We start from the raw sequence: 12,034 nt of genomic DNA, 5'->3' as shown, positions 1-12,034 counted from the left end.
GCAGCCATATGCAAAGGAGAATCCAACCTTCCTTTCATTTTTTCATCAATGATTCTGAATATAGGTCGATAGTTCTTCTCCAAATGGTCAGTAGCTTCTTGAATAGATTTCTTAGCTTCCAAAAGCTCACCATAAACAAACCCAAGAGATGATATCTTCTTAGCTTCCAAAAGCTCACCATAAACTTTTATCTCACTGTATATCCGTTTATTTAGTTTTGATTTTTGTTTTCCGCTACTAGTTTTCCTCTGTAATCGCTGTCATATGATATCTTGCATATTTACATGTTTTTAGCATTCATATCTTGTACATTTTGATCATATATATTAGGAATTAAGCATCTTTAGAGTCCATATTGCATGCATTGTCCTTATTAGGTGTTGGAGAGTGCTATGGAGTGATTGGAGATGTTTGGGAGCATTGTGATTCAAAAAAGAAGTAGAAAAGGATCATTGGGCGAGTAGAGGAGCTGGAGCGACCTACTGGAGCGAGGTCATGCACCCGCTCTGGATGAGTGAAGTGTAGAGCGACCCACTGGAGCGAGGTATGACACCCGCTCTGTACCAGAGCGACCTCTCGCACCGGGGTAGTGCACCCGCTCCAAGCTCAACATGTCGTCGACAACTTTCCAGATGTGGAGCGACGTCTCGCAGCGGGGTGACTAACCCGCTCCATATGTGGAGCGACCTGGTGCAGCGAGGTCATCACCCCGCGCGCGATTTGAAGAAGTGGAGGTGATCTTTGGAGCGACCTACGGGAGCGACGTCTCGCAGCGGGGTGACTAACCCGCTCCATATGTGGAGCGACCTGGTGCAGCGAGGTCATGACCCCGCGCACGATTTGAAGAAGTGGAGGTGATCTTTGGAGCGACCTACGGGAGCTACGTCACGACCCCGCTCCGAGCATTCTTTATCTTAGTCAAATTTTAATGTTTTAAAAGGGCTTTTTAGACTTTTTAATGGAAACCATTAGGTTTTCCAAAGACATATAAATACTCTTGTAATCCTAAAGTTATGATCTTATCTTGTTTTCTATCTAATCAAAAGCCACTTTTGGGAAAAAGATCTAATCTTGATCATGATTTCTTATCTTTGCTTGATTATCTTACTCTCTAACCATGTTTAACCTTGAATCATCCATGGTTTTGGGGTTATTCATGTCTATTAGTGAGTAGACTAATCTTGGATTCATGGGCTAGGGTGATTAAGGGTGATTAGAGAAGATCTAGGGTGTTTAGTGTTAGATTTACTTGTTTCCTTGCTTGTTGAGGGTTCTCAATGCTATTTTAGTCTTGATCATACTAAAATAGATCTCTAGGCATTTTCTGCCCACAAGGTGTATGATGAAATTCCTGAACCAACTCTTCAATGCTTTTTTAGCTTGCTTTACCTAAGAGATTAGTTGCTAAAGGAGTTAAGATTGCTATTGGACTTGTTCTCCATGTTTGATTTAGTAACATTCAACCTAAGAGATTAGATGCTTGAGTTGCTTTACCAAAAGAACATTCATCTAGAGATAGAGCTTGTTTAGCTTAGTGTCTAGGCATAAGGAAAGTGTTTGATTGATACCTTGCCACCCTTAGATTGGATCTACATCACCCGAGATCAAATGCCTAGCCCCATGAGTCCTCTTGCTTCATATTGAGAAAGAAAAATCATTACTTTATTGCATTAGCTTATTAGTTCTTAGTTAATACCATCTTTAAAACCGGATTGCACTTAGCTTAAGCATTAACTTGCATTCCCTTTGCTTTAGAATCACCTAGGATTGGTTCGACAATCTTTTATACTACATTGATTTGATCTTGGACCCTTGAAAAGTCCTGCATCAAATTGGCGCTGTTGCCAAGTTCTAGGTTGATTGTGACATTGAGATTTAGTCACTTGCTTGAGACTAAGGCACTTTTTCTTTTATTTTGTTACTGGTTCTCCTTCTTCCTCTCCCTTTGCATTTCAGGTGTATGAACTTGAGGAGCAGAGGTTCATCAAGCCTAGTTCCAAGAGTTGAAGACATTAGAGCACTTGAGAGGGAGATTGCAAGACAAAGAAGAGAAGTAGAGCATCAGGCTCACTTGCAAAGGTTGGAGTTTGATATGGAGAGTCTGCCTCAAGATGGTGATGCCCTAGGGGGCATTGATCTAAGAGCTGATCATCTTAGACCACAACGCCAGCCACAACATCCACCGCGCCAAGCTCGTGCCATTGGAGCATATGATCAACCTCACATTAATGGTCATAGGTTAGGAATCAGAGCACCAGCTGTGGAGAACAACAACTTTGAGATCAAGTCAGGGCTGCTTAACACCATAGAGAACAACAAGTATCATGGCCTTGCTGTTGAAGATCCTTTTGATCACTTGTACAAGTTTGATAAATATTGTGGCTTGTCCAAGACCAATGGTGTTTCTGAAGATGCATTCAAGTTGAAGCTATTCCCTTTTTCTTTGGGAGACAAAGCACATCAATGGGAGAAGGCTCTTCCAAGTGACTCTATCACAACTTGGAATGAGTGCAAGAGGGCATTCCTAGAGAAGTTCTTCTCTACCTCAAGGACAGCCAAGATCAGGAATGAGATCTCTAGCTTTCAGCAGAAGAACCTAGAGGGATTTAGTGAAGCATGGGAGAGGTTCAAGGGCTATTGGTCTCAATGCCCACATCATGGCTTCACCAAGGAGAGTTTGCTTAGCACCTTCTATAGAGGAGCTCTACCACAGTGCAGAAACAGGCTTAATACTGCCAGCAATGGTTACTTTTTGGGAAGAACTGAGGAAGAGGCAGAAGAACTGGTAGAGAACATGGCCAAGAGTGACTCAGTCTACAATGAGGAGCATGATAGGGTCAACAGAAGTGATGATCAGCAGACAAAGAAAGAGATCAAGTCCTTACAAGACAAGATGAATTTGCTTCTTTCCAACCAAGCTAAACAGGAGCAGATGAACTTTGTGGGTGGTCGTAGTCAAGAGGTTCCTCCTAGGGTCAATGAGGTTGATGGTTTAGAAGGCCAAGAGGAGTTGTGCTTCATCAATGCTAATGGCACATGGTACAGGAAAGAGCCCAATTTTCAGTACCAAAACAACTATCAGCAAAGGCCTTACTACAACAATCATCAAGGAGGTTACCAAGCCAAGCAGAACTATCCTGAAGCCAACCAGTCTCCTCAGACTCAAGGAAGCTCTTCTAAAGCTCAAGCTCCAGATTCAAGTGTGGATTCTATGTTCAAGCAACTCTTGGAATTTCAGGCCAGAAATGAGAAGACCATGATTTATGAGTTCAAGAACATCCATGCAAAGATTGATGAGAACTATTCTGACCTCAACAACAAGTACATGCAACTTGCCTCTCATCTCAAGGCTTTGGAGAGTCAAGTTGCATCTATGCCTTCATCCTCCAAGCAGCCAATGAGGTCTCTACCAGGGAAACCAGAAAAGAACCCCAAGGAGTCTTGCAATGTTGTCTTCTCCACTACTTCTCCAGAGATTGAGCTGAGTGATCATGAGAAAGAGGAGGATGAGATTGAAAGACTGGTAATTGGAACTTAGTTTGGGGAAATTGAGAGATTTGTTGTGGCCACAGCTGAAGCACAGATTGTGAAGGACACTGCCAGGAAGGTTGAAGCAACGGATCTGCAAAGAGCTGAGCACAAGGCTGAGAATCAAGTTGGGAAGAGAGCTGACAACAAGCTGAAAGAGGTTAAGCTAGAGGAAGCCACTGAGGTTGAGCTATCACCCTATGATAAGCTCCCTTTCCCCCAAAGAGTTTTCACCAAATCTCAAAAGAAGGTGCTCTCCAAGTTCAGGAAAGATCTTAGTGATGTTGGGGTCAGACTTCCAGAAATCTCGGGTATGCGTGAAGCTCATGTCTAGATGATGCTCATCAAGGACATTCTAGACCACCAACCTGAAGTGGTCGAGCTTTTGGACATCTCCATTCTGAAGATTGATCCACCAATCCCTCCAAAATCCCTCCCTAAGCTTGAGTTTCAAGGGATGTTCACATTGCCTTGCTACCTTGGTAAGCTCACTTTTGATGATGCTCTTGTTGATTCTGGTGCAAGTGTGAATGTGATCTCAATGGAGATGATGAAGAGTCTAGGGATTGAGAGCATGGAGCCAAACACATCTTCCCTACAGTTTGGAGATTCCTCTTCTACAACCCCTATTGGTCTCATCAAGGACTTTCCTTTGAAGATTGCAGCATGCACCATTCCTATAGACCTCACTGTTCTGAAGATGGCTACTGAGAAGAGAGTCCCATTGATCCTTGGCACTCCATTCCTCACAACAGTGGGAGCTTGCATAGACTTTGCCAACAAGAAGGTCACACTCCTAAATGTGAACAAAGCTGTCTCTTCTATCCACTACAATCCCCAAAGATGAAAGCTGAGTATTGTGGAACAATCACTTGTGGAGCATCCTCCATTGAGAAGACCAAGGCTGAAGGGGTTGGTATTGAGAAAGAAGGTCTTGCTGGAAAGTCCTCTAAAGAGCTGTTTGATGAGCACTTGGAAAGTGCTAAAAGGGAGGAGGTGAGTAGAGCGACAAAGGCTGCTCATGACAAGAAGAAGATTGTGAAAGAACCTCATCCTCTACCTCTTGATAAGACTCCTCACACTCTCACTCTCCACCCAATGAAGCTTAAGGATGGGGCCATTGAGTACAAAATCAAGTGCAAGGGAAGGTCTAAGCCATTTTCAAGTGCAAGGGCCATCATCACTCCTCAGCTCCAGAATGATCCAATCAAGCTTCAAGAGCTTCTCTCTCATATCCTCACCATCACTCTTGAAAGCGGGAAGGATCCTCCTCCTCCACTCTCCGCTTGAGGTACCACTCAAACCTTTCCATTGTATATACCAGTTTATCTTTGCATATTGCTTTCCTTTGGGTATCTCTCCCTTGCTCAAACAGAGACTGTGTGATTTAAGTATGGGGGAGGTACCAAGTATTTGATCATGTTTGCTTTGATGAATTTGAGTCTCATGCATTTCATTGTGAATACATATATGCATAGAAAACCAAAAAAAAAAAATTGAAATTTTTGAATCATGTAGTTGCATCACTTGCATTCTTAGGATTGAGTCTAGAGCATATAGGATGCATTCACTTGCATATTGAGCAGCTGATTGATATTGCCTTGTATAGAACACTGGTTTTCACTGAATTTGACACCGTAGTTAAACATATCAAGTAGCTTAAGCATCTTTTGAAAGGCTTGCATGCTTCAAGCCTTGAAAACTCTTCTTGAAACTTGTTTGCTTGCTTGATATTGGCATTGTTCTTAAGATCAGCTCCAATCTGAACTTGGCTTGAATGAACTTAATCTCTCTTGCATATGGGCATTTGCATACTTGATCATGGGTCTCATACACATTTGGGTTATCTTTCCCCATTGTACCACTCTTTGTTAACCCAAATGGCACTTCCTTACCCTTAAACCCTGGCCATTCTTTGAAGCCTACACTGATTTGCATGAGTGAGGCCTCTTTTGATAGTTTGTCATGTGCAAAATCTTGAGAGTATTGGGAGCGACATGGATTTGTTCTCATCTCTTGCTAGCATAGGGTCATCATTTGAGCTAGCTTCTAGGATGGTGAGTGGGATCTTTGTTCCTTAAAGGTTTATATCTTGGGTTTGGGAAGTGATAAAGTTAAGATTGATGAACAAAAGATTGTCATGAGAAAGAAAAGCCCTAGGGACCTAGAATAGAAAAATAAGAAAGCTCTTGATTGTATTGTTTGAGACATTCCCCCTCTATAAAAAAAGAAGAAAAAGAAAAAGAAAAAAATAGAAAAGAAAAAAAAAAAAGATTCAATAAGATAGTGAGGAAAGGATAATAAAAAGTGTTAGAGCTTAGAAATGTGAAAAGTGAATAAGAGGTCCTTAGTGGTTGAGTCTTAAGAAAAGAATGTTGTTCATTGGGTGAGTGATGTGAGTGTTTTTCATTTTGGGTTATGGGATGAATGAAATGGGTGTAGAATTTGTAATCACTTAGGAATGGGGTAGAATGATGAGGATGGATCCATGTATGCATGAATTGCTCCTAGTCTTAGATAAATTTTGCATAATGATCAAGCTCCTTGATTCTTGAGTGATTGCCACCTTAAAATGACAACATTTGAATCCTTCTCTTCATTCAAATTAGACCATTGCTTACCTAACCAAATGATTGAGATCATGTGCCCATTTGTGAGAATTCACCTTGTGTGTGTGTGTGAATCAATGTGAGAGCTGGTTTAAAGAACTTGTTAGTTGATGAGTATTGCAACTTGTGTAGAGGCATAAGAGTATGGATATGCCTAGAGAAGCTAGAGTATAATAAGAGATTTTGCTCATGCTATTTGCTATATTTCTTTAGGATGTCAAGTTGAGTGCATTGAGTGTTTCTTTTGCCTAAGGTAGCATCTTTGTATCTCTCCTCCTTGTGTTTTGAAAAGTTTACTTGAGGACAAGTAAAGAACTAGCGTGGGGGAGTTGATATCTTGCATATTTACATGTTTTTAGCATTCATATCTTGTACATTTTGATCATATAGATTAGGAATTAAGCATCTTTAGAGTCCATATTGCATGCATTGTCCTTATTAGGTGTTGAAGAGTGCTATGGAGTGATTGGAGATGTTTGGGAGCATTGTGATTCAAAAAAGAAGTAGAAAAGGATCATTGGGCGAGTAGAGGAGCTGGAGCGACCTACTGGAGCGAGGTCATGCATCCGCTCTGGATGAGTGAAGTGTAGAGCGACCCGCTGGAGCGAGGTATGACACCCGCTCTGTACCAGAGCGACTTCTCGCACCGGGGTAGTGCACCCGCTCCGAGCTCAACATGTCATCGACAACTTTCCAGATGTGGAGCGACGTCTCGCAGCGGGGTGACTAACTCGCTCCATATGTGGAGCGACCTGGTGCAGCGAGGTCATGACCCCGCGCGCGATTTGAAGAAGTGGAGGTGATCTTTGGAGCGACCTACGGGAGCTACGTCACGACCCCGCTCCGAGCATTCTTTATCTTAGTCGAATTTTAATGTTTTAAAAGGGATTTTTAGACTTTTTAATGGAAACCATTAGGTTTTCCAAAGACATATAAATACTCTTGTAATCCTAAAGTTATGATCTTATCTTGTTTTCTATCTAATCAAAAGCCACTTTTGGGAAAAAGATCTAATCTTGATCATAATTTCTTGTCTTTGCTTGATTATCTTGCTCTCTAATCATGTTTAACCTTGAATCATCCATGGTTTTGGGGTTATTCATGTCTATTAGTGAGTAGACTAATCTTGGATTCATGGACTAAGGTGATTAAGGGTGATTAGAGAAGATCTAGGGTGTTTAGTGTTAGATTTACTTGTTTCCTTGCTTGTTGAGGGTTCTCAATGCTATTTTAGTCTTGATCATACTAAAATAGATCTCTAGGCATTTTCTGCCCACAAGGTGTATGATGAAATGCCTGAACCAACTCTTCAATGCTTTTAGCTTGCTTTACCTAAGAGATTAGTTGCTAAAGGAGTTAAGATTGCTATTGGACTTGTTCTCCATGTTTGCTTTAGTAACATTCAACCTAAGAGATTAAATGCTTGAGTTGCTTTACCAAAAGAACATTCATCTAAAGATAGAGCTTGTTTAGCTTAGTGTCTAGGTATAAGGAAAGTGTTTAATTGATACCTTGTCACCCTTAGATTGGATCTACATCACCCGAGATCAAATGCCTAGCCCCATGAGTCCTCTTGCTTTATATTGAGAAAGAAAGATCATTACTTTATTGCATTAGCTTATTATTTCTTAGTTCATACCATCTTTAAAACCGGATTGCACTTAGCTTAAGCATGAACTTGCATTCTCGTTGCTTTAGAATCACCTAGGATTGGTTCGACAATCTTTTATACTACATTGATTTGATCTTGGACCCTTGAAAAGTCCTGCATCATCATAATTTAAAATTAGTATAATATTTAACATTTTATCATAAAAAAATTAAAAGAATGAGAAAACAATAGAAATGATGTGAGGCTCTTCGTCGGATTAGGCCCATATTATAATGTCGGAAACAATAGTATAGATTATTGGCTATTATAAAAAAAAAAATAGAAGAAAAACTATTATTTACTATTTGGACTTGAAGCAATCTAGGCATAAAATCATCAGAAGTGGAAAGAAACCAGATAGGTCTCTCTAAAAATAATTATATTGTTGTCTAATTCTGATAATTATTCATTTTAATTTTTAATTTACATAGTTAATAGGGACAAGGCACATGGTATAGGCACATGGTATTTGAGTCTCTGGATGCAAAGAGAAAATACCTCTGCCAAGGAACTTGGCTCATTTCTTTCTTCTATATTTTTTCTCTCTTTTGTCCTTTTTATTTGTTTCTATTTTTTAATTGGCTAGAGACCTCTAGAGACTACCACTGCTGATGCTTTAAAGAGCTTAATACACCTACCTTTTTAATAAGTGAAGAGTGTATAGTTTTAAGTTTAAATCTGAGACTAAAATTAATATATTCAGGGGATTCACATATAATATTTATAATTTTATGTTAATATAGTTTTTCTTCTTCTTTTTGATGGTCTGATTGGTTGATACAGAGATCTTGATAATCGTTGGCTAATACATTTCTAAACTGAAATATGTTAATCTTGCAAATATTATACGAAAACTTTAATTTGACAAACCCTATACTGAAAAGAATAGTAACATCAAGCCTTGATTTGTTGTAATTTTATAGTTCTAAACGATAAGCGCTAATTGATTTAAAAGAATTTTTCTGATTTCCCTTGGAAAAATTAAATACAGTAAAACCGACTATGCCCACCTTAACACAAAACCCACAGCTACCAACAGATTCGGCTCGATTTAAAAACCATTAACGAAATTTTATATTAATAAAAATATTAAATAAGAGAAATATTGACTCAACTTTATCCAATACCAGCACGTCAAAGCAGTATAAATAAACAAACGTTGAATTGTCTACTGATATAGAACCCGAGAGAACAAATAACCGAAAGCGATAGAGATCATTTGATTCAATGTCAGACATAGCGATATTAGTGGTGGAGGAGTATGAGCGGAGGGTGAGACAGCCGGAAGATTCGAAGGCGGCGACGGTGGATTTTGATTGGTGGAAGAAACTTCCCGGGAAGATGATGACCATAGGAGTTGACGAGAAGAAGATAGAAAGTTTCATGAAGAAGTTTGAGGCCAAGTCTCAGTTTGCTATTGCCATCTCACATGGCGTTTTCTCTGCTTGAAACCAGTTTGTTTATAGCTAATCTCGTTTCTTAATCGCTGCTTTGTGTTTTCCTTTTCCTTTGGGAGTTTTATGTAAAAAAGTAAATATCTGAATTAACCAAATGTAAGATTCTGTTTGTTTATTTAAACAAGTAAAAATGTTGCCTAACTATGTTTCATATTTAAATTTTATATGATTAGTACCAATCAGCTAAACACAGCCCAAACTAATATTCTAGTGAGCCTGTGTGTTGTTCATCACGGAACTATCTATGTAATTAGCCTACTAGGTAATAAGCTTCCTAAAGATGGTGGCAATCTGTGTGTTTTGTGAAAATATCAAATATGAATAATGAACTTTCAACAAAACTGAAGATTACCGGTCGAGTTTGCTGAGATCTTACTATATTCCGAATTTAAGTTTAGAAATAAACTTAACGAACCATGAATAAAACGAAGTAAAAAGTTGTTTTGGACCACATATAATGACCAAAACGAATGTTCATTTTGGGCCTTCATATCATTAATGGGTTGATTTCGTATTAGGGCGCCGAAATCTAGCATTCAGACCCAGAGCAGAATACTGTAGCTTTAAGATATATCAGAAGCAAACGAAAATAAAAGGTGGATGTGATAGAAGGAGACGTTTACGTTTTAAGGTACTTTTCTATTGTTTTTTGCATGTTCACATTAAGAATGAGGTGTACTTTTTCCCTTGCTTTAACTCTTTCACTCCCTAAAAAACCCTTGTGGTGGACAAGCTTTCTTAAGTCTAAAGGGATTAAGCAACTTCCTTTGTAACTAATATTACGTAGGTTTATGGATGTTTGAGATTTACTAAACATTGTTGGATTAATAGTGAATGACTTTGATCTGACTGTTGGATTTTATAGTCAGAAATGTGTGGTCAATCGCAAATTTTGCCTATTTAGGATTGATGTAGTTAATAAGAACAAATATTTTTGGTTAGGGTTATACTGAAAGGTTGGTTTCTCTTTCGTGGTTAGGGGTTTCGTTGAGCTGGTGGTTACAGTTGGAAATCACATAATCATGGTTTTCTAGGAGAGAAAGGATGGTTAGGGTCAGTGTTCATATGATCAGAATCGGGGTCAAAGTTACAGTCAGTGTTCATGTGGTCATGATTATTGTTCATGTGGTCAAAGTCTGTGTTCATGTGTTCGGGGCTTTCTCAAAAACGGTGGGAAAAGAATTGCAGTGGTGGTTCTGCAAGTGCGGCGGCGACCACAAGAAGAGTTGTGGCAATGGCGATGAAAGAAGTTGCGGTGATGACGGTAATCGTGCACAAAGAATGGAGATGATAATGTTGTTTTGAAAAATTCACAGATCTGAGTTAGAAAAAAAAAGAGAAAAAGAGAAAAGGAAAGAGGAGCAAAAACAAGAATGCATGAAAGATAAAAAAATGAAAAATGAAAAATGTAAAAAGAAGGAGAAAAAGAAAAAAAAGAAAAAAAAAATGATAGATTTTGTAATTTGAAAACGAGATCTGGTGTTTGACGAAGGAGATATGTGGGAGAGAAGAAATGCAGAGAGAAAACAGAATAAAGATGTGAAAGGCTATTGATTGAGTAACCTTAACCCACGTTTCCAATTAGTTAAAATTGAAAAGGCTCTTTAGATATTTTATCAAGAGAAAGTATGGCACATGTTCAAAGTATGTCTAGATGTAAGTTGACAATGAAAAAGTATTTCTAGATATAATTTTTTCTCATAGAATCATTGCATCATGTGGATTTGTCCCCGTTGAATCATTATTATCATCATCGTCATGTCGATCAAATTTCGAAGTCATCCCAAACAAGTTATGATTTCTCACATACTAAGGCCATTGCCAACTTAATCAAAAAAAAGTGTGATAATTTTGAATAGAGGTAAAGAATAGTAATTCAACGAGTTTGTGTAATTTTTTCTTTTCTTTTAGCTAAAAATCTAACTACTGTTTTAGAAATTAATGTGTAATCTTTTTTTTTTTTTTTTGTCGACAATGTGTAATCTTTTAACCTTTGAAAAGTAGTGACTCCCGGAACTCTTGTTTTCTAAATGCGATTTTTATATCCTAAACCAGAAGAAAAACACTCGTGAGATGTCAGTTTTTTTAGCATCTCCAACATAGTGGACATATAAACATACACTGGACACGATATGATGCAGTTTGGTTTCATGGTAGACAAATCAAGTTCAATCCAACAAACCAAGTAGTATAACACTAGACCCTAGACATATGAAACGTGGCGAGACATCGTCCTAGTCCTTTTGTTAACCCGGACTTTTCAAACATGTTTTTCTATTATTTGGTATAAAGATTTTGACTTTCACTCTTACATGTTCAAAGATTAGTTTGGGATTTGATATAAAAAAACTTGTATATGTATAATCGTCTGGAATATCATTTTACTGATAGTCCGTGGATTGAGTTACTGAACTTTCGTGGATTCAGGTTCTTAGTAAACCTTCAAATGTATGCGATTGTGGACTTCGTTTAAAATCCGAATTGTGTGTATGAGCATTTATTTGATTAGCTGTGATGTTCTCATGGTCACATAATGACAATTAATGTAATTTAACGAACCATAGTTGAATAAATAAAAACGATAACAGATATTAATTGTAACGGAATAAATAAATGGGAGAATTTGTATGATAACCAGTAGTGGAAGAAAAAATAAGAATATAACCATGCATTGATAAGTGTGATAATTTGGTATCAAAGTGGACCAATCTCTCTTTTTCGCAGCGTGATTATTCGAATGAATTGTGTGATATATATTTGATAAATAAATTGTACAAAACAATCAAGTG

The 12,034-nt window shown here is 38.3% G+C and overlaps 2 protein-coding genes and 1 non-coding gene across 3 annotated transcripts; 2 read left to right on the top strand and 1 right to left on the bottom strand.

Annotated features, from left to right (window-relative positions):
• The first annotated feature begins 1,960 nt into the window (after positions 1–1,960).
• Positions 1,961–3,862, top strand: LOC125592442. The gene is made up of 3 exons (XM_048767604.1): positions 1,961–2,231; positions 2,310–3,523; positions 3,584–3,862. The coding sequence occupies exons 1-3, from the start codon at positions 1,961–1,963 to the stop codon at positions 3,860–3,862; spliced, it is 1,764 nt and encodes a 587-aa protein (XP_048623561.1).
• On the bottom strand, positions 2,558–2,664 carry LOC125593501. Its single transcript, XR_007329405.1, has one exon. It is a non-coding gene; the product is annotated as a small nucleolar RNA R71 (small nucleolar RNA).
• A 5,078-nt stretch (positions 3,863–8,940) lies between the features above and the next one.
• Positions 8,941–9,386, top strand: LOC106414188. The gene has a single exon (XM_013854887.3). The coding sequence runs from the start codon at positions 9,016–9,018 to the stop codon at positions 9,235–9,237; it is 222 nt and encodes a 73-aa protein (XP_013710341.1). The 5' UTR covers positions 8,941–9,015; the 3' UTR covers positions 9,238–9,386.
• Positions 9,387–12,034: the final 2,648 nt, after the last annotated feature.

This window comes from Brassica napus, chromosome C9 (genome assembly GCF_020379485.1).
Source record: "Brassica napus cultivar Da-Ae chromosome C9, Da-Ae, whole genome shotgun sequence".
Classification (NCBI taxonomy): Eukaryota; Viridiplantae; Streptophyta; class Magnoliopsida; order Brassicales; family Brassicaceae; genus Brassica; species Brassica napus.
This window is presented reverse-complemented; position numbering and strand designations above follow the sequence as displayed.

Coding starts and splice junctions, on each gene's coding strand:
- LOC125592442 (XM_048767604.1), top strand. CDS start 1,961: ATGAACTTGAGGAGCAGAGGTTCATCAAGCCTAGTTCCAAGAGTTGAA. Junction 2,232..2,309: donor TGATCAACCTCACATTAATG/GTCATAGGTTAG, acceptor TTAACACCATAG/AGAACAACAAGTATCATGGC. Junction 3,524..3,583: donor AGGATGAGATTGAAAGACTG/GTAATTGGAACT, acceptor GCTGAAGCACAG/ATTGTGAAGGACACTGCCAG.
- LOC106414188 (XM_013854887.3), top strand. CDS start 9,016: ATGTCAGACATAGCGATATTAGTGGTGGAGGAGTATGAGCGGAGGGTG.